The 27,618-nt window shown below is 39.3% G+C and overlaps 1 protein-coding gene across 5 annotated transcripts in view; it reads left to right on the plus strand.

Moving 5' to 3' along the window:
- Positions 1-27,618, plus strand: part of CEP95 (centrosomal protein 95) — a 39,912-nt gene extending 12,294 nt beyond the window's left edge. The window contains exons 4-20 of one of the 5 annotated variants that reach the window (XM_008149414.3): positions 281-391; positions 2,136-2,241; positions 3,498-3,613; positions 12,148-12,279; positions 13,917-14,110; positions 15,648-15,760; positions 15,944-16,073; positions 16,941-17,091; positions 18,988-19,127; positions 20,980-21,066; positions 22,040-22,169; positions 22,996-23,165; positions 23,274-23,348; positions 24,433-24,585; positions 26,490-26,636; positions 26,923-26,994; positions 27,281-27,618. In XM_008149414.3, the coding sequence (XP_008147636.1) occupies positions 281-391; positions 2,136-2,241; positions 3,498-3,613; positions 12,148-12,279; positions 13,917-14,110; positions 15,648-15,760; positions 15,944-16,073; positions 16,941-17,091; positions 18,988-19,127; positions 20,980-21,066; positions 22,040-22,169; positions 22,996-23,165; positions 23,274-23,348; positions 24,433-24,585; positions 26,490-26,636; positions 26,923-26,994; positions 27,281-27,457 (2,204 nt within the window). In that variant the 3' untranslated portion in view covers positions 27,458-27,618. Of the gene's footprint in view, positions 1-261; positions 392-2,135; positions 2,242-3,497; positions 3,614-12,147; positions 12,280-13,916; positions 14,111-15,647; positions 15,761-15,943; positions 16,074-16,940; positions 17,092-18,987; positions 19,128-20,979; positions 21,067-22,039; positions 22,170-22,995; positions 23,166-23,273; positions 23,349-24,432; positions 24,586-26,489; positions 26,637-26,922; positions 26,995-27,280 lie in introns of all 5 variants that reach the window. The other 4 variants (XM_028157358.2, XM_028157359.2, XM_028157364.2 and 1 more) reach the window with 4 other exon arrangements.

The raw sequence follows: 27,618 nt of genomic DNA on the forward strand, positions 1-27,618 counted from the left end.
ACTGTTTTCGAACTGTGTTTGGTTAAATTCACAGATGTAAAACCCGAGGATACAGAGGGCTGACTGTATATTTATTGGGGGGGGGGGAAATCTGTATAAGTGGATCCATGGAGTTCAAACCTGTGTTGTTCAGGGTCAATAGTATTACATTGTTTCTCCAGTGTTGTTTTATAGCCCTTGTATCTTGAACAATATTTTCATAGTGGTATATCCATTTCAAAATTATGAGGCTTTTGATTTCTTGGTTAAATTTTTTAATAGCTCTGTATTCTGTGTCCAGGAGAAAATATAATGAAAGGAGATAAAGAATCTATTAAGAATCTCCTAGAAATATTTGATGGGTTGCTGGAGTATCTTACAGAACACATCAGTGAAGCATCTCACGAGAAAAGTAAGTTTAAGAACAAAAGCTTGGTTTAGTTTATTTGTTATGTCCCTTTTTGCCTTTTATATCTGGACCTCCCTATGTAGTCGTACCTTAGTTGGACAGTGTTTTCTAAAGTCTGATTGTTACCTTTGCAGGTCTAAGTTTATATGGCAGTATTACCTGTAGCTGATCAGATTCCTCAAAACACCAATTAATGAAGGGAAATAAGTCTTTATTAACACTAGTCACATCTGGTGTGCAGAGCAGCTTCTTTGGTACCTGACCTGGCATTTCACTTACCAATGATTAAAAAGGTATTTGAAGGCAGACCATGGGCTAAGTGCTGTTCACTGTATGACTGAAGCTCTCTAAGCCTGTTTTCTCATCTGAAATTCACTTACAGCTGTAAAGAAGGTTAAGTAAGTAGATATGCATAAATAGTTTAGCACCAAGCCTAGCTCAGAGTAAATGCACAATGATTGTTACCTAATGTTATTAAAATGTTGCTTGGTAAATACAGAGGGGTAGATCTGAATCATAGGACGTTTTACCCACATACCTCCTGAAATCCCTCCCCTGGTGAGTTACTGCCTCTAGTGAAATCGTATTCATCATGTATGTTGGGGTAGAAAAAGGTTGATAGTCCTAAGGAAAATATTATCCAAGACTTGATGTGGTCTCACTCTTAGATAGAGCTTAAGGTAGGCTAACAGTCATTTTTTTCTGAAGCCACACGCTAGTCATCTTGCCTCAGACATTCCTTACAGATAGAGAAGTATAAGAATAATAAATAAATCTGCTACCTAACTTAACCCTTTGCACTCGCTTGCTTTTTTCTCGATTCCTTTATTCTACTCGGGATTTAATTTTTTAAATACCCCAGATTTTACAAAGCGCGGCAGTAGAATAAAAAAACTGGAGTTTCTTTTCATACAAACTTATTTATTTGGATTTTTTTATATTTCAAATTATTGATACATGCAAAGAGTAATTTGCACTCGACATCCGAGTGCAAAAGGTTAAATAATAAAACATTGCTAATACAACTGTAGACCCACCTTTTTTGTTTGTTAATTCTCACCCAAGGATATTTTTCCATTGATTTTTAGAGAAAGTGGAAGGGAGAGGGAGAGAAAAACATCTATGTGAGAGAGACACATCGATTAGTTGCCTCCTGCACGCACCCCATCCAGGGCTGGGGAACCTGCAACTGAGGTACGTGCCCTGAACCAAAATCGAACCCAGGACTCTTCAGTCCAAGGGCTGACGCTCTATCCACTAAGCCAGGGCTAGGGCTAGAGCCTGCTTTTAAAAGCCTGCTTTTGTGCCCTAGCTGGTTTGGTTCAGTAGATGGAGTGTCAGCCTTCGGACTGAGGGGTCCCAGGTTCGATTCCGGTCAAAGGGCACATGCCCGGGTTGCAGGCTCGATCCTCAGTAGAGGGTGTGCTGGATGCAGCTGATCATTGATTCTCTCTCATCATTAATGTTTCTATCTCTCTCTCCTTTTCCCTTCCTCTCTAAAATAAAATATACTTAAAAAAAACACCAATACTTGTATTGTTTCTTTGTTACCCAAATAATACATTCTCATTGTAAGTGATGATTTGGTCCTTTCAAATTTCACTTTTGCAAGAGCCAAGTTTACCAGGAAGCATTGAGGGTGCCGTACTGTTCTTACCTTTACCCACTCCTGTATAGAAATAGTACTATATTAACTTGGGGTTTTGTGTGTGGTGTTTTTGGTATTGTTTTTATCTATTCTAAACAGGTGAAACTGGAGAGTGTTTTAAAGAATCCCATGGAGAAGAACCTTTGGAAGAGTCAGAAAGTACTAAAGAATCCAAATCATCATGGAAAAGAGTTTCTTCTGGGAGGTACCACTCAATGTCTGAATTTAATCATAACAAGTTATACTTTTTCCTTCTCCTAAGAATTAAAATTGTACACAATATACCAGAATGGCAGCAAAAAAACCACACACACACACACACACACACAGCCAATGTGAAAATTTTACTAACTTTTAAACCTCTCTGAGGGAGTTTTAAGAACCTTGAGCTATATACAGAGCTTAATTCTCAGCATTTACTACCTACTTATTTTTTTAATTTTCCACCACCTTCCAAATAGTTTACATTCCTTGCAAAAAGCCTGGAAAGGAGAGAAATAAAAAAAGAAAGAAAGAAAGAAATCTACCTTTTAGAATAAATAGCTACTTTAACAGTTTGTTATACTTCAGTCTTCCTTACTGTGTTTTTTTATTTAGTTATATTGTTTATATAACTTTGTTTCCTGCATTTTAAAATTAGCATATCAAGTCTTTTTCCAAGTTGTTAAACTCTTTATAATCATTTTTAATCACTGTGATAACATACCATTCTTACAGGTGTATCATAATTTACTAAACCACTTCTGTAAAGTGGAGGTGGTTGTTCCTGTGTGTGTGTTCTTTTTAATTTTATATATATATTTTAAAGAATAGTTGATTGATTGATGGGGGGGAGGAAAAAAACATTGATGCGAGAGTGCAACATTGATTCGCAGCCCCCCTCCCCCCCCCCCCCCCCCCGCGCGCACTAACCGGGGATGGAGCCTGCAACCCAAGCATGTGTTTATATTATTTTTTAAAATGTGATCTGTACCTTTGTTTATTCTTTCTTCCCCTTCCCTCCCAATATCTTTAAGTTGCATTCAGAGTCAAAGAGTGTAAATGCTACAAGGCTGTCAAAAGTTGTTAAATTGCTTTCCCAAAAGGTCATGACTGATTATACACCCACTAGCAGGATGAAAATGCTGGGTTACTGAACCCTCGTGTACCAATATCATTAACCAATATCAGAGTTTTAAAATGTGTGCTACTTTCATAGAAAAAATAATTATTACAGGTTTGATTGTACTTCTACTAACTAGATGTTGAACATTATAATATTACTTTCTTTTAAATATCTGATTCTCAGATAAGCATCAAGAAGTGATAAGTGATAGGAGGGAGTATCTTTCTCTTTCTCTGTATAGCAATGAGCAATCTGAATACTCACAGGCAGGCTGCTTGAAGCAGCTCTTGGGGTTCTCATGGGAGGGGCCCTCTATGGTCAGGCTGGGCCCTGAGTAACTAAGGGAACTCTTTCAGGTGTTCCTGGTCATCTGAGGCTCTGGACCCCTCTTGGGATGGAGATGAAGTAGAATCTACTGGTGAAATAATTAGACTTGGAGACACAGCACACACCTTTTCTCTAAGAAGTAATGGTGAGTAGTTAAACTTTAAATATCAGTTATTGTTATTCAGCATGCAACTATTAAAGTGTAAATAATTACATTTAGAAGTGTTTAAAGTTGAGAATAGAGAGAGCTCTAACTGGACTTAAGAATTGAAATCCCTGAATATCACCATTACCCACTAAATATGAACAGTTATCTGAAATCTGGAAGTGGGAATCATAGGCACATGGGCAAATAGGCGAATGCAAGTTTGTCCTGTAATATGTGGGACTTGATGCCATGGGAATGGAATTCTAGATGCAGCTTAACAATCTAGTCACATTCAGAGTACCCCTTAAGTATAGTTTCCTGAACTGGATGACTCTTTTTTTCATGGTTTCAACCAACAGGTCTGTACATCCAGTGGCAGTTTTTCTCTCAGGCTTCAGCACACATATTCTACAATCTACTGCTTATATACAATAAACTTGAATATCTTTCAGGCCCATTTTGAGCCTTTCTCCTTACCCTCCTCCAACCATCCCAATTCCCTGTGCTGTCCACTTGATTGCCATGCTCTTTTCTGATATTATATTATTTCTTCTGCAGAGATGCTCTTCCTTTCTATTCCTGGCAAATTCACCCTACAAAGTTGTGTCTCTCCCTGACCTGCCTCAGGCTCTGAGGCTCTTTAACCCTCAGTATAACTCCCACCTTACTTTGGTAACACCACGTTATAATTTTTTTAATATATCATGAAAGATGAGTTTAAATTATGAAACTAGTGGTTTCTCAAGTATACAAATCAGAGATATCTTATGCAACATTTTAATATATATATATATATATTTTTTTAATTTAATAAATCTTTATTTTTCAGGTTATTACAATTGTTTCTCCTTTTTCGCCCCATAGCTCCTCTCCACCCGGTTCCCACCCACCCTCTGCCCTTACCTGCCCCCCACTGTCCTCATCCATAGGTGTACAATTTTTGTCCAGTCTCTTCCTGCAAGCCCATATCCCTTTCCTCCCTGAGAATTATCAGCGCACTCCCTTTCTATGCCTCTGATTCTATTATATTCACCAGTTTATTCTGTTCCTCAGATTTTTAATTCACTTGATTTTTAGGTTCACCTGTTGATAGATATGTATTTGTTGTTCATAATTTTTATCTTTTTTCTTCTTCCTCTTCTTAAAAAATACCTTTCAGCATTTCATATAATACTGGTTTGGTGGTGATGAACTCCTTTAGCTTTTTCTTATCTGTGAAGCTCTTTATCTGACCTTCAATTCTGCATGATAACTTTTCTGGGTAGAGTAATCTTTGTTGTAGGTTCTTGCTATTCATCACTTTGAATATTTCTTGCCACTCCCATCTGGCCTGCATAGTTTCTATTGAGAAATCAGCTGACAGTCGTATGGGTGCTCCCTTGTAGGTAATTAACTGTTTTTCTCTTGCTGCTTTTAATATTCTCTCTTTGTCTTTTGCTCTTGGCATTTTAATTATGGTGTATCTTGGTGTGGTCCTCTTTGGATTCCTTTTGTTTGGGGTTCTGTGCGCTTCCTGGACTTGTAAGTCTATTTCTTTCACCAGGTGGGGGAAGTTTTCAGTCATTATTTCTTCAAATAGGTTTTCAGTATCTTGCTCTCTCTCTTCTTCTGGCACTCCCATAATTCTGATGTTGGTATGCTTGAAGTTGTCCCAGAGGCTTCTTACACTATCTTCAAATTTTTGGATTCTTTTTTCTTTTCCAGTTGGGTGTTTTTTGCTTCTTTGTATTTCAAATCTTTGACTTGATTCTTGCGTTCCTCTAGTCTGCTGTTGGGTCTCTGTATAATATTTTTTATTTCAGTCAGTGTATGTTTAATTTCTAGTTGGTCCTTTTTCATATCCTCTAGGGCAGGCGTCCTCAAACTGCGGCCCGTGGGCCACATGCAGTTGTTTTTGCCATTTTGTTTTTTTACTGCAAAGTAAGATATGTGCAGTGTGCATAGGAATTTGTTCATAGTTTTTTTAAAACTATAGTTCAGCCCTCCAATGGTCTGAGGGACAATGAACTGGCCCCCTGTTTAAAAAGTTTGAGGACCCCTGCTCTAGGGTCTCACTAAATTTATCGGCCTTTTCTAGAAAATTCTTGAAAAACCTTATAACCATGGTTTTGAACTCTATATCCAGTCGTTTATTTTCCTCCATTTCTTTCGTTTGTGATCTGTTTCTTTGTCTCCACATTTTTGCTGCTTTTCTGAGTTGGTAGGGTAGCTTTGTGTGCTAGGTGTCCTATATGGGCTAGTGGGTCGGCCTCCCCAGTTACCTGAGGTGGACACTCTTGGTGCACCCCTTTGTGGACTGTGTGTACAGCCTTGTTGTAGTTAAGTCTTGATTGTTGTTGGTATCACTGGGAGGAATTGACCTCCAGGCCAATTGGATGTATCAGCTGTGTCTACGCCAGGAGAACTTCTGTGCTGGAGACAGCCTTATGGGACCAGACTTGCAAAATTGCAAAAGCCTCTGTACTCAGCTTGGATGGGGCGGAGTCTCAGGGTGAGCAGACAGTCTTGGCTTCCCGTCAGCCCTGCCCTTGTGCGCGCACCTCCAGACCTCTGCCTTTTGCGGTTCCCCTGAGTTTCTGCCTGACAGTCCAGATTCCCCCCGTAAGAGTGTGGGTCCCCGGAGGCTCACCCGCAACTGGGGTTCAGTGCAGTCAGGAGCTTCCGACTCCCTCCAACTAGGGAAAACCAGCGGCAACCTCAGCAGTCTGTCTTCTTTGCGTGCACTCGCGCGCACTTTCAGACCCCTGCCCGCCGCGGCTCCCCCGAGTCTCCAAATCTCTGTGTGCCTTTCTCTCTACCTGACAGTCCAGACTCCCCTCTTATGAGCCTGGGTCCACAGGGTTTCGCCTGGAACTGGGGTTCAGTGCATTCGGGAGCTTCCTTCTCCCTCCCACCAGAGAAAGCCAGCCAGGCACTCAGCCGCCCTTCCTCTCTGCGCGCGTCTCCGTACCTCAGCCCTTTGCAGCTCCTCTGATTCTCTGTGAGCTTTTCCCTTTCCTTCTAGTTGTAGAATTTCCACTCAGTCAGCTTTCCTGTAGTTCTGGATGATGTCCAGTCTGTGTTTTAGTTGTAGTTTTGAAATTGTGCGAGGCAGCGGTTTAGGTGCTTACCTATGCCGCCATCTTGGTTTCTCCTTTAAAAATATACTTTATTGATTTTTTTACAGAGAGGAAGGGAGGGGGATATAGAGTTAGAAACATCAGTCAGTTGCCTCCTGAACACTCCCTACTGGGTATGTGCCCGCAACCAAGGTACGTGCCCTTGACCAGAATCGAATCTGGGACCCTTAAGTCCTCAGGCCGATGCTCTATTCACTGAGCCAAACCGGTTAGAGCTATAATTTTTTTGAATGTGTTTTTATTGATTTTAGAGAGAGAGGAAGGGATAGGGAGAGAGAGATAGAAACATAAATTATGAGAGAGAATCATTAATTGTCTGCCTCCTGTATGCTCCCTACTGGGGATCAAGCCCGCAACCCTAGCAGGTGCCCTGATCAGGAATCAAACCGAGACCTCAGTTCATGGGTCGGTGCTCAACCACTAAGCCACACTGACCAGGCTTGGTGGTAACACCATTTTCACTTTGCATATTAACTTTGAGTTTTTCTATTATATTAACTGTTAAGTTCCAAGAACAGTAGCCATATCACGCTCATTCAGTAAAGAAGGACATTTCATAATGATAAAGGGATCAATCCAACAAGGGGATATAATCCTTGTAAACATTTACACACCCAACATAAGAGCATCTAAATATATAAAGCAAATATTGACAGACAAAAGGAGACATCAACTGTAATACATTATAGTATAGGAAACTTTAACATCACGTTGACATCAATGAGTAGATCATCTAAACAGAAAATTAACAGGAAACTGGCCTTAAAATACACATTAGAACAGATAGATTTAAAGATTTAAATGATAATTTTAGAACATTTTAGTCAAAAACAGCAGAATATGTATTCTTTTAAAATGCATATGGATCATTTCCCAGGATAGACCACATGTTAAGCCACAAAACAAATCTCAATTTAAGAAAATTCAAATTCTATCAGGCATCTTCTCCACAATGGTATGGAACTAGAAATCAGCTACAAGAAGAAAACTGAAAAACAAATGGATGAAGGCAAAATAGCATGCTACTAAATAAATGGGTTAACAATAAGATTGAGGAAAAAATCAAAAGATACCTTGAGACATGAAAACATGACCCAAAAATCTATGGGATGCAGCCAAAGCAGTCCTGAGAGGGAAATTCATAGTAATACAGAGCTGCCTCAAAAAAACAAGAAAAATCTAAAATAAACAATCTTAATTCCTTACACCTAAAGGAACTAGAAAAAGGAGAGCAAACAAAACCAAACTGAGGAGGAAGGAAATAATAAAGATCATAGTGAAAATAAACAAAATAGAGTCTAAAACAACAGTACAAACAATCACTAAAACCAAGAGCTGATTATTTGAAAAGATAAAAACAAAAAACCTTTAACCAGACTCATCAAGAAAAAGAGAGGACCCAAATAAATAAAATCTGAAATGCAAGAGAAGTGACAACTGGCAGCACAGAAATACAAAGGATTGTAAGAAAATACTAGAATATCCTGGCCAGTTTGGCTCAATGGATGGAGCTTCCACCTATGGACCGAAGAGTCCCAGGTTCCATTCCCATCAAGGGCACATGCCTGGGTCGCAGGCTCAATTCCCACCAGGGGCCGTGCAGGGGGCGGCCAATCCATAATTCTCTCTCGTCGATGATGTTTATATCTCCCTCCCTTCCTCTCTGAAATCAATAAAAATATTTTTTTAAAAAAAAGAAAATACTAGACTAATTAGTTATATGCCAATAAATTGGACTATTGGGAAAAATGGGTAAATTTTTAGAAACATTCCATTTTTTAAGACTAAAACAAGAGGAAACAAAATCTGAACAGACTGATTACTAATAAAATCAAATCAGTAATCAAAAACTCCCAACAAACAAAAGTTCTGAACTAGATGGTTTCACAGGTGAATTTACCAAACATTCAAACTATTAACCATTATCCTTCTCAAACTATTCCAAAAAATTGAAAATGAGTGAAGGCTCTCAAGCTCATTTTACAAGGCCACTATTACTCTGATTCCAAAACCAGATAAAGACATTATAAAATATGAATGTATATATATCACAGTATCACAGTGAACATAGATGCAAAAATCCCTAACAAAATATCAGCAAACTGAATCCAATGTGTTAATAAGATCATATACCATGATCAAATGGGATTTTTTTCTTGTGATATCATACATCTATTAAAGTGATATGCCATGTAAACAAAGGATAAAAATCATGATCAAATCAATAGATGCAGATTAAGCATTTGACAATATAAAGCATTTGTGTTAAAAACTCAGCAAAGTGAGAATAGAGGGAACATATCTCAACATTTTAAGAGCCATATATGACAAACTCAGAGCTAACATCATACTCAATGGTGAAAAGCTAACAGCATTTTCCTTACAATCAGGAACATTGTATTGGAAGCCCTAGCCACAGCAGTCAGACAAGAAAAAGAAATAAAAGGTATCTAAAAAGACAGAAGTAAAACTGTCATTATTTGTAGATGATAGGATACTATATCTATAGAACCCTAAATATTTTTTTAAAAAAACCTATTAGAATTGATAAATGAATTCAATAAAGTAGCATGTTACAAAATTAATAATCAGAAATCAGTTGCATTTTTTTTTTAATCCTTGCCCAAGGATATATTTATTGATTTTTTTGGAGAGGGAAGAAGGGCAAGAGAAAGAGAAACATCAATGTGAAAGAGAAACATGGGTGAGTTGCCTCCTATACACACCCAAACTGGGGATCAAAATCACAACCTTTTGGTGTATGGGAGGATGCCCCAACCAACTGAGCCACCCGGCCAGAGCATTAGTGGCATTTTTGTATACTAATAACGAACTACCAGAGAGAGAAAACAATCACATTTATAATTGTATAAAACAAAATGAAAATTCTAGGAATAAATTCAACCAAGAAGGTAAAAGACCTGTACTTAGAAAATTATAAGATTTTGCTTGCTATCTGTTGAAGGAGATAGAAATAAAGGAAGGATATACTATGCTCATGGATAGGAAGAATTAAAATTGTTTAAATGTCCACACTACCCAAAGCAATCTATAGATTCACTGCAATCCCTATCAAAATACCAATGGCATTTTTCACAGAACTAGAACAAATAATCCTAAAATTTGTAAGGAACCACTAAAGACCTCGAATAACCACAGCAATCTTGAAAAAGAAAAGTTGGAGGTATCATATCACGCTACCTGATAACAAACTATACTAGGAGGCCATAATAATCAAAACAACATAGTACTCATATAAAAACAGACACATAGATCAATGGAATAATAAAGAGCCCAGAAAGAAACCCACACCTATATCATCAATTAATCTATGAAAAAGGAGGCAAGAATATACAATGACAGTGTCTTGAATGAATGGCATTGGGAAAACTGGACAAATAATGCAAAAACTGAAACTAGACCACTTTCTTACACCATATACCAGAATAAACTCAAAATGAATTAAAGACTTAAATGTAAGACCTGAAACTAAAACTCCTAGAAGAAAACAAGCAGTAACTCTGATATTGCTCTTAGTAATATTTTTTTTGTATACATCTCCTGAAACAAGGGAAACAAAAGAAAAAAAAAAACTGAGACTACATCAAACTAAAAAATTTTTGCACAGTAAAGGAAACCACCTACAAAATGAAAAGATAACCTACTGAATATGAGAATATATTCACCAATGGCAGATCCAATAAGATTTAATATTCAAAATTTACAGCCCTAGCCAGTTTGACTCAGTGGATAGAGTGTCAGGTTGCCAACCGAAGGGTCCAGGTTCGATTCCAGTCAAGGGCATGTACTTTGGTTGCAGGATCCTCCCTGGCCCGGGCCCTGGTCGGGGCTCGGGCAGAAGGCAACCAATCGATGTGTGCCTCTCACATCGATGTTTCTCTTTGTCTTTCCCTCTCTTCCGCTCTCCCTAAAAATCAATGGAAAAATATCCTCTGGTGAGGATTAACAAAAAAAAATTCAAAATATCCTTGGGTGAGGATTAACAAAAAAAAATTCAAAATATTAACCAAAAAAAATTAAAAATACAACTTAACAACAAAAAAATTCCAATTAAAAAATGCACAGTTGCCCTAGTTGGTTTGGCTCAATGTTTAGAGCATCAGCCTGTGAACTGAAAGGTCCCAGGTTTGATTCTGGTCAAGGGCACATGCCCACGTGTGGGCTCGATCTCAAATGTGAAGCATGCAGGAGGCAGCCGATCAATGATTCTCTCATCATTGATGTTTCTGTCTCCCTCTCCCTTTCTCTCTGAAATCAATAAACATATATATATATATATATATATATATATATATATATATATATATATATATATATATAAAATGCACAGCCCTAGCCGGTTTGGCTCAGTGGGTAGAGCATCAGCCTGCAGACTAAAGGGTCCAGGGTTCATTTCTGGTCAAGGGTACATGCCCAGGTGGCGGGCTTAATCCCCAGTGAGGGGCATGTAAGAGGCAGTTAATCAATGATTCTCTCTCATCATTGATGTTTCTGTCTCTGTCCCTCAGACCGTTGGAGGGCCGAACTATAGTTTAAAAAAAACTATGAACAAATTCCTATGCACACTACACATATCTTATTTTGAAGTAAAAAAACAAAACGGCAAAAACACCTGCATGAGGCCCGCAGGCCGTAGTTTGAGGACGCCTGGATTAAGGTATAACATATGTATCCTTATCACCCCATATCCCCCCCCCACCCCACCACTCATGCCCTCACCCCCCTGTAAATGCACAGAGACCCTGGCCGGGTAGCTCAGTAACTTGGAACCAAGGTTTTGGCTTCAATCCCAGTCAGGGCACATACAGGAATTAGCCAGTGAATGCATAAATAAGTGGAACAAATAAGGGGGGGAAGGGAGATAACTACAATAGTGTCAACATTAAAAACTTAAATAATTTTAAAAATAAAAATTGAAAAAGGGATTAAAAAGTCAGGAGAGGAGAAGTTATGAATCCATTTCATTTATGCAAAGTTTGTGTATGGCAGATTTATAAAGGAGCAAAGTGGATATCCCCTCAATTGCAATAATATTTTAATATAATTTGTTTGATCTATAAATCTTTGATTATGGTATCATCCAAGACTCCCAGCTCAGAGCTATACCTACACAACAGTCAGCATTTCTACAACTCTGGCATCTATTTTTCTAAAGCAAACTAATGAAACACTAGTTTGTAAAACTTATCTTTCAAGTTGTATACATGATTCTGCGCTACAGAACTACATCTTGCTATCTTGACAGTCATTAAAAATAATTGTTAATTTGAAAAATCACACCAACATAGTTCTATTATTATGTCATTCCTGAGATTTTTATCTTCTGGGCACAAAATTTTTGTTTCAGTATGACATTCACAATTTTAAAAATTTACCTTTAATATTTTTTAGGTACCCAAGATCCTAACAAAATGCATTCTGAACAGTCCTCAACTGCACCATGTTCTAAGTCAGGTGAAGAAGTGTTGAACCCTCTCTCACCCAGTATTTTGTCCAAGAGTAAGACATCCTTTCTTAAAGACAGTGAGTAGTAATGTTATTAGTTCTTGGACAATTTCTATGTGTTGGAGATAATAATTAGTTCCTGGGACAATGCTGTTGCTGTTAGCCCTTTTCCTTTTGTTGCTCTACACTTTACGCAGTTTTTTTGAGTTTTACATGATCTTATTTGTAAACTAGAGGCCCAGTGCACAAAAATCGTGCACTCGGGGGGTGCCTCAGCCCGGCCTGTGCCCTCTTGCAGTCTGGGAGCCCGCAGGGGGTGTCCAGCTGACAGCTTAGGCCCGCTCGGCAGTTGGACATCCTTAGGGCTGCCACAGAGGAGGGAAAGGCTCCCACCACTGCCCTTGCGCTCGCCAGCCATGAGCCTGGCCTCTGGTAGAGCGGCCATCCCCCCTGTGGGAGGACACTGACCACCAGGGGGCAGCTCCTGCGTTGAGCATCTGCCCCTTGGTGGTCAGTGTGCATCATAGCAACTGGTCGTTCTGCTGTTTGGTCGATTTGCATATTAGCCTTTTATTATATAGGATTAGGGGCCCAGTGCACGAATTCATGCACCTTGAAAGGAACTGTGGGCCGCGAGGCTGCAGTGAGCACAGGGGTGGGTCTCATCCCATCCTCCACACCGCTGCCCGGCCCCTCCTGCTGTGGACTCCAGTCCCCTCTCTACCGGCAGCCCTGGTCCCACTGCTGCCGCTCCCATGTGCTGATGGTGCCAGCCCCACTCGTACCCGCTGACGGCACAGAGCAATCAGGGCCGCCAGCCAACGCTCGCACCCGCTGACAGCACCAAGTGATTTGGACCGGCGCCAGGCGCCAGCAGCCAGATGCAAGCACCAGGCAGGACCACGGCATGCGGGAGCAAAGAATTTTCAGTAACCACTAGGTTCTCTCCAATGACAGCGACCGGCGCCCCACCTTGGTTTGGTGCTCCTGCTAATCTGCTCCACTATCCCTCTGCAGCTGACACCCGCCATCTTCCACACATGCCCCTTGGTGGTCAGCGCACATCATAGTGACCGGTTGTTCTGCCGTTCGGTCTATTTGCATATTAGCCTTTTATTATATAGGAGAATGTTTGCTATTAAGTATGAGCTCTGATTTCTTTTTAAGATGGTCTTTGGGCATACATTTTACATCCCCTATTTTATTACCTAAGTCCTCTCTTCTCAAAGACTTTAAGACAATAAGAGTCCCTGATATATTAGTTTATCAAGTGGTAGTCTTCAAATTATTCGTGAATGACAAAATGTAGTAACTTGAAAAATATTGTTTCTTATTGTTATATCTGGGATTTTCATGTGGTTAGTATTACATAAAACCATTGTTACTGACTGCCTTTATAACATGTGGACAACCATAATTATATAATTATTCTTTAAGCCATTTAGGGTTTTTAGTAGGTTTTTCATTGCTTTTAAATAACTTTTCAGGAAACTTTTATGATAATTAAAATTACATTCTTCCTAATTTAATTAGATCCCTACTTGTTTACTGAGAATGAGTCCCTGATTTGTTTTTTTGTGTGCTTTTTAAAACAAATCAAGTTAAAATATATTTCTAAGTAGTATTTTGAACATGTTTATATAGATATATGTATATATAAGATGATTTATTTCTTAGAATTTCATTTTAATGTCCACTTAAATTCATCCAACTAGCAGAAATTCCTTCTGTGGATATGACTCCAAGTGCTAGGAAGCTAGGAGAGCCTATCCAATCAGCTATTCCTTTACATCCACCTTATCAGCCTTCAGAGCCTCGTGCACCCTACCCAATAGGAAAAGAATACTTGCATTCAAGTCACTGCTCCCCTGCCATGAATTCTACTGGAGAGGGCACAGAATTTTCTGTGGTAAGTAAAAAAGCTTGCTTTCAATTGGTTAGATGTCTGTAGATTTAAAGAAGTCTCTGCTAGAATAGTAGTCAAGGATATTACACTAATCAGAGCACTGTACTTCTTAAACTTTACCGCTGCATACTCCTAATGGTCTTACTTTAGGAATATAGGGGCAGGATGAATGTGTAAAAAGGGGAATAATAAGAGCCAACACATTTACTTTGTACCAGGCACAGTTCTAGTTACTTTACAAATAGTGAATGATTTACTCTTCTCAACACAGCTCTGGGAGTAGATACTATTTTTATTTCCCATGGAGAAGCTGATAGAGGTTTAGTATCTTGTCCCAGGTCACACAGCAATTGTAGAGCCAGGATTTGAACTCAGGTATTCTGGCTTCAAAACCCACATTGTATGTCCCTGATTAAATAAAATGTTTAAAAGTATAAAAAGTGTGAAAAATAACCTTTTATTCAGCATGAACTACTATTAATATCTTGGCCTATTTGCTTCCACTCTTATTCTTTAAAAGAAAAAAATTCTTTATAGAGGTAACCTGTCCTTTATCTTCCTAGAAATAAGAACAGGCAGGTATATGCAAAGAGTAAATTTATAAATAATGATATATTCTCATTTTGAAAAAGTCAAACAATACAGAAAAAGTACAGAGAAAAAATGAGCATCATTAGCGTTAGGTGACCATCATTTTAAACATTCTATGTATCTATTCAGATAGGATGGTGGATGAAAGAAAAGAGAGAGAAAAGGAATTATAGGACAATGATTGCATTTGGAAGAGGCTTGGGGGTGTGCGGTGGTGAAAGGACTTATGAGTTGCTGGTAATACTCTATTTCTTGATCTGAGTGGCAGGTGGAAATATTCATTTTGAAGTAATTGTTGAGCAGGACACTTAAACTTCAATTAAGTTTTTAAAGTATTTTTAAAGTTTTAAAAAATATTATAGTTATTTACTAAAAAATATTAAATTTAACTTCAATAGAAGAAAAAGATACTGAAGTGAAACTAAAGACATTGTTAAATATCAAATATTCCTTTACCGCAAGAAATATTTTCCATAAGATTCCCTCTGAGGTTAAGAAATAATTAAAAATGTTACAAATTTATATTCATATTTTAGGAGGTTTTGTCTTTAACTGTTTCAATTTTGGACAATTTATATTGATTGCTTGATATGAAAGATAATGACTTCAATACTTTCCACTTGTGATTTGATCATTTTTCATTGTTCAGGTTTACCCATAATCCCTGAATTTTCATATTTGCGAATACCTCACCTGCCTTAATAGTTGAATGGCATCCTGAGCCACACTTTTTCTCCCAAGTACAAGTTTACAGACATTGCTCCATTCTTTTAGTATTGAGGATCCATAGAGTATTTTGACAAATTCTGTTTTTTTTAAAAAAAGGAAAACATGGAGAATAAAGGGACCTAGCTTTGTGCAACAGATCCCCCCTCCCCCACACTCAAAATGTTATTTTTATGTGTCTTCTTTATAGTTTTTCAAATCAACTCTCTTTTGTTTTTAATAGGAACCAGATAATAGAGTTTTCTTAACTTCCAAGTTGCCTGAAGATAGCAAACAGGAAACACGTCCAACTCAAGTCCAAAGCCCTAGGACAAGGAAGCTTCCTAAAGGAAAAAGGTAACATTACTGCTGGCTTCATTGTTTACAGTCTGGTAAAGGGATTTGAAGTTAGGGGTATTCTCTCCAAATTTAGCTGTGAAGGCCAGTATGAAATACTTGTTAAAGCACATATTACAATTATTTTAAACTAAGTAATGTACACTTGGCTACCTAAATATCACATGGTCATTTTTATTACAGATATGAAAACAGAGCTGCAGTCTCATCCTGGGATTCACCTTTCTCCCAGAAGCCAGAAGATAGGTTAACAGGACAAGAATTACACGCAGTATCAGAGAAACTCTCTCAACGGCTCTCTGAACTAGATTGGGCAAGTCTTGTTTTTATCTATATTGATATTGCCATAGTTAGTGATCATTAAATCATTTTATAATTGGAAGTGAAAGCTAAGCTAAAAAACCAGAAAGCTACTTGTGTTTTAGTTGCTGTGAAAATGTTCCTTAAATAAGACAGATAGAACATAGGATGAAAAACAATTATAGCCTTTCGTGATATAACCAAATTTGGCACAGACTTACCCAAATTTTTATTGAATTCTGATGAAAACAAATCACTTAACGTAAGTGATTACATGAAATCATTTATCTTTTTTGTTCGTTTTAAAATATATTTGTAGGAGCTCCAGTGGCGGAATCGGTTAGCGTGGTACTTATAAAATATATTTGTATTGATGTCAGAAGATAGAAACATCAGTGATGAGAGAGAACCATTGATTGGCTGTCTCCTGCACACCCCCAAATGGGGATCAAGCCCACAACCTGGGCATGTGCCCTGACCAGGAATTGAACTGTGCATGACCTGGTTCATAGCTCCACACTCAACCACGGAGCCACACTGGCTGAGCTAAATCATTTATCTTTTGATACATCTATAATATAGTTTCCTTTTGTCACTAAAATTATATGGATCTATGATTCTCACAAAATACAATATAATAGTTTGGGGTTATCACTGAATAAATGTATTAAATCCTTACTGAATTACTCTAATGTTTATTGAAACTGAATAGTCCATAGCACTGGTGTACACTCTTTAGAAATTAAACATGCATAGACATCTGAAAACTTGTTATTAGTGCCTAATTATCAGGGGAAGCTTTGTAAAGGTTACATCTGTCCTGTCCTTCCAACTTGCTTTCTGCTAAAATCAATGAAAAGATGTTGAATTTCATTGGTAGATGTTAAAAAGTGCCCTGGGTGATCGAATTAAAGAGAAGACTCACGACAAAGAAGATACTGGAAACGAAGAGGTGAAGAGTGGAAATGATGAGATACTGTCACAGCACAGTGACGGCATCATAGAGCATGGGCCGAAGAAGCGAAAGCCAGGTACCTATCCCAGAGGGGCAGGATGAGGGCAGGCTAGGGAACCACACAGGCACTTCTGTGTGTTTATAATGACTGTCTTTCTCATCTTAAATAGTTCATAAGTATAAAAAGGATAAAAAATAATATCAAATACCTGTATCTTCACCATCTAGAAGTAGCAGGTGTTAATAGTTATATTTACTTTACACCTTTGTGTTGATATCTTATCTGTCCTTCCCACAGTCGATTCTTTTTCCTTCCCTCAAAGAAACCCCTCAAAATTAGCATATTTTTTCCTTATTCCTGTTTTTATTTTTTCTTTGCAGTTTTATTGAGATATAATTGACATATATCATTGTATTAATTTAAGGTGTACATCATGATGATTTGATATGTGTATCTACTGCAAAATGATTCCACAACTTTAGTTAACATACAACCTTTAAGATCTAATCTCTTAGCAACTTTCAAATATGCAATACAGTATTTTTAACTAAAGTCTCCATGAAGAACATTACATCTCCAGAACTTAGAACAGGAAATTTGTACCTTTTGTCCACCTCCACACATTTCGCCCACTCCTAACCCCTACCTTTGTCACCCGCAAATCTGTTCTCTGTATCTGAGTGGGGTTTTTTTAGGTTCTACATATGAGTGAGAAAATACACCATTTATCTTTTTTTGTCTGATATAATTCATTCAGCATAATACCCTCAATGCCCATCTATGTTGCCACAATGGCAGGATTTCCTTCTTTTTTTATGGTTGAATAATACTGCATTGCATTTATATGCATTCTTTATCCATTTATCTGTTAGTGGACACTTAGGTTGTTTCCATGTCTTGACTGTTGTAATACTACTACTTTTCACGTGGGGGTATAGATATCTTTTACATTACTACATGTTTGAAAGTGGCAAACAAACCAGCCCCCAGTATTGCGGCTCCAAGTCCTCAGCATCCACATTGCCTTGAATTCTCTCATTTAGATGACGATGTTCCATCACTGTGGTTTCTTAATTGCCGTTTTCTGTTACCTGTGACCTTGGTTATTCATGGTACTTGATGGGTTATTCCTCTGTTGGCATATTTGAAGTAGTGAACACCTTTATTTAGGTATAGTCTTGATTTTAACAATCCAGCAGGTTGATAACTAGGTCTTTCTTTTTCCCCCCAGTAGGTGGTGCTATAGCACAAGTTTTTGTTTTCTCTTACCTGTGCTACTTTGCACCTCTGGGATTGTGGTTGTTGGGGTTGTGGTTGTAGGAGTCTCCACCTGGATGACTGGGTATGTGTCCCTGCTGTGTCTTAGTCACCTGGATCTCCAGACATCACCTTCATGGTGGGGAGATGTGACATGTGGGGATAGGCTGGATTTTCGAGCCTGCTACACTGCTACCTGGTTCCCTGTGGCTGCTGGCGCCACTGTGCTGTAGCCAAGAGGCTGTAGACATGTCTCCACTGCTGCTGCACAGCCCACTGCAGTCAGGGGAGGGAGCATATTCTCAGGTGCAGACACTGCTTCTGCCCCTCTTACCCTCTGCCAGGCTGTAATGTGTGGGCTGCACCCCTACTACACCACCGCCACCACTGTTGTGTTAGCTGGAGCCATCCACAGCAGCGGGGAACTGCATCTGCAGGCATCATCCTTGTCCTTACCCCTTCTCCCCTCCCCTATACTAGTACATTCTATATAATACACCCACCTTCAGATGTACCAGTGTATGGATCTCTCAGGCGTGGTAGTGTTGAACAGAGGAACCTTTGTTGGGTTATAGATATCTGATTAGTTGTAAATTTAAGGGTAGATACATAGAGGTCTTCCTAATCCACAATGATGCTGACATCACTCCTATACTGCCATCTTGAACAGGAACCCTTTTAACCCTGTGTTTATATGTCTCTTCTGTGTTATAGCACTTGCCGTGCCTAGAAAGCCACCCTACAGATCTCATTCACGCTCTCCATCTCCAGTTAACAAAAACAAACAGTTCCATATGGAAAGAAAAAAGCAGAGAAAGCCAAAAGAAACAGATACCCGCCAATTCCAAGCTAAGGTACATTCCATCTCTTGACTAACATTGGACAGCAGGCAGTATCATTTACCCTCAGCCAAATGCTATAATGAACATGCTGTTGATTAAAGGCTAAAATGCATTTAATATTATTGAGCTAAGTAGATGATAGGAAATTATGTGACATGGCTTTTTTTTTTTTTTTTTTTTTTACAGAGAGGAAGAGAGAGGGATAGAGAGTCAGAAACATCGATGAGAGAGAAACATCGATCAGCTGCCTCCTGCACGCCCCCCACTGGGGATGTGCCCGCAACCAAGGTACATGCCCTTGACCGGAATCGAACCTGGGACCCTTGAGTCCGCAGGCCGACGCTCTATCCACTGAGCCAAACCGGTTTCGGCGTGACATGGCTTTTATGTCCCCCATCAGGGAGCATAAAACTTGTACTCACAAAATTTTAAGAAGACTAACCTTGTCAGATATAGACCAGTACTGAAGGAAATTAAGAAAGAGTTGATAGTTTCAGAGAGAGCTTTAGACATTAACAGAATTTGAGGTAGATTAAATGTGATAGGCCATTTGCGGTACAGATAGGATGACAGTAACCAAGACAGGAATGAGAGGAAATGGTTAGGATTCAACAAGGAGAACGTATGATTACTAAGGAAGACTTTCTGCTATGGAATAGGGATTTTGAAATGTAATATAAATTTAGAACACTTAAGTTGTTTTTTTATAGTATCCTATATAATGAAAACCTAATATGCAAATTGTGCCCTCGGGTGGTTATACACCCAGGAGACCGGGAGTTTAACTGCTTGCTATGACATGTGCTGACCACCAGGGGACAGCGCGGAAAATGGCGGGAGTTGGTGATGCACTGCGACCTCTCGCGGGCTACCTGGGGGCGGAGGTGACAGGGATAGAGGTACAGTGAGAATGTGGGGTGTCCACTGAGCTCACTCTCATTCCCCCTGCTAACTTCTCCCGGGACGCCAGGGCTCAGGTACCAGGCGCCTGCAAGGAGCCCTCCCCACACCCGTGTGGCCTCTTTCGGCTGAGCCGGACCACAGCCGCCAGGACCGCAGCCGCCAGAACCGCAGGGACCCGTTGGGCTCCCCGTGGGTTCATGCAGGAGCAGGTCTGCGAGGCTGGCTGGGAGAGAGTGCGCTGCCCGCCCCATGGGGACTTCGGCACTGTGACTCAGGCGGAGAAGGGCTGCCCAGGGCCCAGAGATTGGCTGGGACCTGCCTTTCCACGCCAGACATTCACGCTTCGATCGCAGGCCAGGCCTAGGGACTGCACCGATGCACGAATTCATGCACAGGTGGGGTCCCTCAGCCTGGCTAACGATCCGGGCCATCTTGCCCAGTCCCAGTCAGGGCCGATGGGGGCAGGCCGGCCGAGGGAGGGATCATGGAAGGTGGAGGTTGGCCGTGGGAGTGCACTGACCACCAGGGGGCAGCTCCTGCATTGAGTATCTGCCCCCTGGTGGTCAGTGCACATCATAGCTACCGTCCAGTCATAACGGTTGCTTAGGCCAGCGTCGCCAACCTTTCGGACCTCATGGACCACCAGTTGGCGATTGCTGGCTTAGGCTTTTATATATATATAGATGTGTTACAATAGCATGTAACTTCAATTCAATATGTAAATTCCACTCAAGGGAGTATCATAATAATTTCAAGAACTATGAGAACAAAAAAATACATTATGTAGAATTTTATTTTATGTCTCAAGTACATGTCTATTAAATAATGTATATTTGTGATATAGAGCCTGAAAGGTACTTTTTAAAAAAGTGAATACATTGGCAGGATCTTAGATGGATTTTCTTCATTTTCATTTGTATGTTTTTTATAACTGAATGTCACATGGCCTTTTCCTGTGTAGGCACTAACTGAGGCATTTGAAAGGGAACTAAGAAGAAATAAAGTTCAAGAGAATATTGGACCTCCAGAAACAAATGAGGAGGAAACAGTGGGTAAAAGTCTCTACTGTAATAAATGCCATTTGATCAGATCAGTGGAAAGTACAGAGAGATGAACTTTTTAATATGAAAAAAGAATCAGCAGGGCATTAGCTCCTTAGAAAAAGGCGGGATTTCATTTCATGATGTGGGATTTTTCTCTTACTTATAGGGTATCCAAGTTGCTGAAAATAGAAAGACATTATACCAAAGAACACGAGCATTTTTCCTTCCTGCCCAAAGGTTTAATAGATAGTCTAGGCCAGTGGTCGGCAAACTCATTAGTCAACAGAGCCAAATCTCAACATACAACGATTGAAATTTCTTTTGAGAGCCAAATTTTTTAAACTTAAACTTCTTCCAACGCCACTTCTTCAAAATAGACTCGCCCAGGCCGTGGTATTTTGTGGAAGAGCCACACTCAAGTGGCCAAAGAGCCGCATGTGGCTCGCGAGCCGCAGTTTGCTGACCACTGGTCTAGGCTAACAAGTTAAAGGGACGTAAGAGAAGACAGGAAATCTCAGTTGTTACATACCTGGTAGGAAGAAACCCAAAGCATCAGTTTCCATTGCCTTTCAAAAGGATGGTTACAGAAACTGAAAGCATGGAAAAAATGCTTATGCTAAAGTGTTCATAAATAAAAGAGGATACAACTAAACATTGGGAACTTTGACAACTTTTTCCATGTAGATTTAAAAAGAAACAAGCACACCAAAACATTATTAGTTGTATTTAGGGTGTAGGAATATGGCAACTATGAAATTTTAAAAAGTTTCAGTCCTTTTTCAAATTACAGAGGATGCCAAAAGTCAAAGATTCTTTTTACTTAGAGTAGATAAAAGCCAGATTTTAGAAATCTAAAGTAAGATGATTTGGCTCGGGATTAGTTAGCTATTTTTGTCAATATGTAATATTTAAGATGATGTATTAACAAGTTATTAGACTTCTGTCTTACTTCTATTCTGTTTTATATCTGCTTTTAAGGAAAAAATATACAGAGAAGCTGGTCATAAAAGAACTCCAAAACGTAGTCAACCCTGGAAGATTTACTCGAGAAACACCACAACTCCAAGTCCAAGAGGTGGCTTGCCAAAAGCAAATAAAGTAGTTCCAAGTAAGAACCACAAAATTGTACTTTGTGCAAAACTGGCACCCTTTAAAAGTGTGTGCTACATCCCAAGGACATGTACTGAAAACTGACATCCACAAGTTAGTTGGAGAAAGTTACCTCTTTTGTCACTGCCATGCACTAGATTTCTGTAAAAAGATAAAACTCTTCAATGAGGTATTTATTTAAAACTCATCAATACTATCTTAGGGAGGCTTATATCTTGGCACCAAAGGAATGCTAGGGCCACTCACTACCTGCTGCTCCGGCTTTTGCTTTACTCTGCTCATTTATGCTGGCTGCCTTTTCTTTGTTTCTGGGAAGTTGGTAGAATCAGAGGGATGCGCCAAAGCAAGCAGATGGCCTGTCCAGCTCCTGTTATACTGACGGTGCCAGTGAGTACTAGAGTCCTGTTACAAGGAAAATGAGGTCATATGAAATGCCAAGGTGCGGTTTCAAAGACGGCTGGCCTTCTAACTACATCCCATCAGACACACACTTTGCCAACCAGTAGGGCTGAGGAGTCTGTGTGACCACACACACAGCATCCACCCAAGGCAGCCAAGTCAGCTGAGCAGTTAGGAAGGACTTCACAAGACCAGCTTGTCATCAATCAGAACTGTTGAGCTTATTTTCATTTGTACTAGTAGTTGGCTCACTCTGAGCAGGGATGCAAAAGTAATAACATACTTTTAGAATTGTTCTTTTCAGGATCAGAACCACATCACTTAGGTAAGCTTTGATCTATCAGGAAGGTGGGATGAGAGTTCTTATTAAAAGCTGTCAGCAGCTCTCTCAGATTAAGAGCTTTTTTTTTTTTTTTTCCTTGCAGTGAAAGTAAATGAACACAGTCTCCTGCCCCTGATGCTTGAGCAGTTTCCATTTCTCTATGTTTCTGGCCAAACACTAAGCAAAATGTGGAAACAGCAAATTGCACAGGTTGAACAGCTCAAAAAAGATGCATATAGAGAAGATCGATCAAAGAAGAAACTCCAGGATGAAGTAAGCTGTCAATTTTAAGCGTAGGAATAATCAAAAAGGGAAAGAACTTATCCCTGAAAATTTAATGAACAGAATTATTAACCTCCTTCCCTGTTGTCCCACTTAAAGATAGAAGAAGCCTTAAGAAGGCATGACCTGCTTACTGCACTTGTCAAGAAAGAATATGAACATAACAAGAGATTGGTATGTCAAGAGCAAGTTGGTATAACTTTGAATTTATAACTTGTATTAATTACTTTTACTTGTACCAGCTGGGCAGTAGCCCCACAGATTGTTACCTTGAACACTTGCCTGTGGAAGCATCTGGGGCTTGAACCAAAACTGATGAGGGGGAAAGTTGTTAGGTGCTTTTTAGCACACAGTTTCACTTAGTCTTTATTGTAACAAGATGGACACATTTTCTATCAAATGAAAAACCCAAGGCTTTGAGATGTTAACTTGCCCTGGATCCCACCATAATCAGGAAGGAGCAAGGTTGAGATTTTAATCCAGGTCCGTTTCTATCTTCATGGCCCCTTTGAGGTACCATGTGGTTGTAACTAGTGCTTTAGTCCTCTCCCAGGTCCCAGGTAGAGATGAAGTAGTTTACCAGCCTCCATTATAATTTGGATAGAAAATCATACACAGCACATTATCCTCTGTTGAGAATAATGAAGGGAAAGGACAGAGGTCAGAGACAATATGCCAAAGAAAGAGATTTAAAAACGATTGGCTGAATGTAGAGATAAGCAATGAGAACCATAATCCCAAACATTTCCAAAGAAGGGGAAGCCATCTGAGGAACTGCATGTGGTACTTTGATATGAGAGAAAGGAAATAGATATCTGAACACCTAGTTAAGAGGGTTTATGTACATGACCTCATTTCATCCTCACTACTTTGTAAGAAGATAGTGCTTAATTTCCTTAGTATTGATGTAAATACTCTTGGTAACTCAAATTTTGCTTGAAAGAGAGTCATTTTTCTACTCCTAAGCTGGCATGTGGTGTGGAATGGGGAGATGAGATCCTTAGCTCCACCAGGTCTCTGCTGCTCTCTGCAGCAGAGGGGGCTCATTGGGGCAGCTCTTAGGACTGAGGCGATGAACCACCAAAGGCTAGAGGACATCTGGGGGCTGAGTCTTTCACACTCTGTGCCCAGGCAGTAGGCCACGGCCACTGGTCCTCCATACCCGGCTGACTGCTGGAAGACACTAGTGGGGAGTGGGACAGATGAGAATGCTGGAGTCTGTATTCCTCTTATCCTTACTTCTGTTTCTCTTTCCCAGCAAGACTTCAAGGACCGCATTCATAGGCAGAAGTTGACCCAATCAAAAATAAAAGAAAGTCGACAGCAGATTGTTCGAGCCCGAAAATATTATGATGATTATCGAGTTCAGTTGCGTGCAAAAATGATGAGGATGAGGACACGAGAAGAATTGGTAAGTATGGCTTTTCTAGCTAACCCTGTTAAGAAGGTGAATTTTGTCTGTTACCTTTCAGGACCACCTTCTTTGTTTGTAACTCTTGTCCCAGTTTGAATCCAAAATTCAAATACAAGTCCTAAAATGCTGGCTGTGAGAGTTCAGACTTGACCATACCTCATATTATTACCCTAGTAGTATATCCCAGTCTCTTCTCAGTCTCCACTGCCCTCATCCGAATTCCCTCTGACTTACTGCACACAGGTACTTCTCCCATAAAACGGCTCTAGGGGCTTGGGGGTATATTATCAAAGACAGGAACTTAAGATGTGATTAGTTGGCCTAGGTTTCCACATAAAATCAGGAAAAGACATAGGGCAGATATGCTTTGAGATGTTTCCACAAAGTATTTGCTGTCTCATCCAAATCAGGCTGAAATGCTTAATATTTGAGATTCTAAACTGGCAATAAATTTCATTCCTAAAGTAAAACTTTAAGGTAATTATAGTTAACTGGGCTGAATACTCTGAAGTGGATCATACATATATTATCATTTCTAGAAGATACTAAGAAGGCTTTGAGAGGTTAAGTGACTTGACTAAGGTAATATGGCTGGCAAGTGCATACATGGCTCTTAGAACCAGTTCTTGATCAAGAATTCTTATTAATCACTGGAGGACAAGTGGGCATATCCAAATCCATTGAACAGTTTGCTTTCCTGTGGCCTGTTATGTGCTAATCAACATCACCCTCAGTTATTCACAAGAGTAGATGCAACAGTTGTTTCTGCTTTGGGGTTTTTGCCCTATATACATGGCTGCTTTAGATATCTTTTCTGAAAGCAATAAAGAATCTTTGGGCTCCAGGAAAAGATGCTGAAACATCATTAGTCATAATGGAAATATAAATCAAAACCACAGTGAGATACCAGCACACCCACTAAGATGGCTAAAATAAAAAAGACAAGTGTTGGCAAGGATGTGAACATGGAACCCTCATGCAGTGCTGGTGGGGCTATAAAATAGTACAATGACTTTAGAACAGTCTGGGAGTTCCTCAAAAGGTTAACATAGACCTACCATATCACTCAGCAATTTCACTCCTAGGTATCTATCTACACAAATAACTTACACACAGGTGTTTGCAGAAGCACTATTTATAGTAGCCAAAACGAGGAAATAACCCAATGCTATGCTGATGAATGGATAAAAGAAAATGATATCCATACAGTATAATAAACTTTGGCAATAACAAGGAATGACACATTGATACATGCTACGATATAGATGAACCTTGAAGACAAGACATGCTAAGTGAAAGAAGCCAGATACAAAAGGTCACATAGTATATGATTCCATTTATATGAAATGCCCAAAATAGGCAAATCTATAGACATAGCAAGTAGATTAGTGGTTGCCTGGGGAGGGCAGAATGGGAAGTAGGGTTTCTTTTTGTAGTGATGAAAATATTCTGAAAGTTAATGGTTGCACAACTCTGAATATAATAAAACCTACTGAATTATACATCTTCAGAAAGTGAACTTTATGGTATGTGAACTGACTCAACAAATCTGTTACTTAAAAAAAAAATCTTTGTGCCCTAGCTGGTTTGGCTCAGTGGATAAGAGCGTCAGCCTGTGGACTGAAGGGCCCCAGGTTTGATTCTGGTCGGGGTCACATGCCTGGGTTGCGGGTTTGATCCCCAGTGGGAGGTGTGCAAGAGGCAGCCAATCAGTGATTCTCTCTCGTCATTGATGTTTCTATCTCTCTCTACCTCCCCCTTCCTCTCCGAAATTAATAAAAATATGTATTTTTAAAAATCTTTGTGAAATAATGAGTATATACCTCCATTTGGGTAAAATGATTATATTCCTCCATGAAAAGTTCAGCATAACTTAATTTTTCTAATTAAATAACTGACAGATATTTAAGAAACTGTTTGAAGAAGGATTACAAATTCAAAAGCAAAGATTACGAGACCTAAGAAACTATGCCAAAGAAAAGCGAGATGAACAAAAGAGACAGCACCAGAATGAACTGTACTCGATGGAGAACTACTATAAAGACCAGGTGGGCTTACTGCTGCCTGCTTACATTCTCATGTGCTTAGTACTGACCACCCTGTCAAAAGTCAGCTCAGTCTGCTGAACAGTAGCTCTACACATTAATTCAGAACTTGTGACTATACAGGTTAGACTATCCCATTTTCAAGATTGAAATTTAAGACTAAATAAGTTAGTGCTTAACTAAAGTACAGGTTCTGTATTGCCCTATTTCTATTAAAATAAAAATATAGAACTGTTACATTTAGACTACAAATAAAATATTTGATTTTTTTTTTCTTCCCTGTAAACAGTTTTCATTGCTGGCAGAAGCCATATCACAGGAACATCAAGAACTCAAAGCCAGAGAAAAATCCCAGGCCCAGGTAATGATTAACAGGATAGAAATTTATTTACATTTTTAAGAAGTAAAAAAAACAATTATATTACACCTTAAAGGGAACAGAGATAATACTAGTAAGAAGGTTCATCTATGGTCCAAAACATTTATCCTGTGATTTCAACTTTACCTACTAAGGCCTCTATATATTAAATTATTAAAATGATTGCAGGAGCTTGATCAGCTGTAAGTTGGAGAAGGAATAAAAATAGATAGTGAGGGTGGCCTGGCTATATGTTCTGAATAGCAGGATGACATGAATTCTCTTTTAGACATTATATAAGGTGAAGAGGGAGCTAAGATCTAAGATGGAGAAGGAAATTCAACAACTGCAGTACATGATCACACAGAACGACGAAGATGCTTTCTTCCGGGAATTAGAAGCTGAGCGCTTCAAATCTCGGCTTCACCTGGCTTCCTTTCAGTACAGTAAAAGTCCCTTCCCCTGAGGCTACTTCCATAAGTGGTCAAGTCTTCCAGACTTGACCAGGGCAGACTTAGAATTGAGTAAGTAAACTAAACCAAAAGAATCATTTCTAAACGTCTTGTCTGTATATTCATTCTAATACTTTTAATGAAATAACGTAATAAAAATTGTTTTCTTAAAATA

This window comes from Eptesicus fuscus, chromosome 20 (genome assembly GCF_027574615.1).
Source record: "Eptesicus fuscus isolate TK198812 chromosome 20, DD_ASM_mEF_20220401, whole genome shotgun sequence".
NCBI lineage: Eukaryota > Metazoa > Chordata > Mammalia > Chiroptera > Vespertilionidae > Eptesicus > Eptesicus fuscus.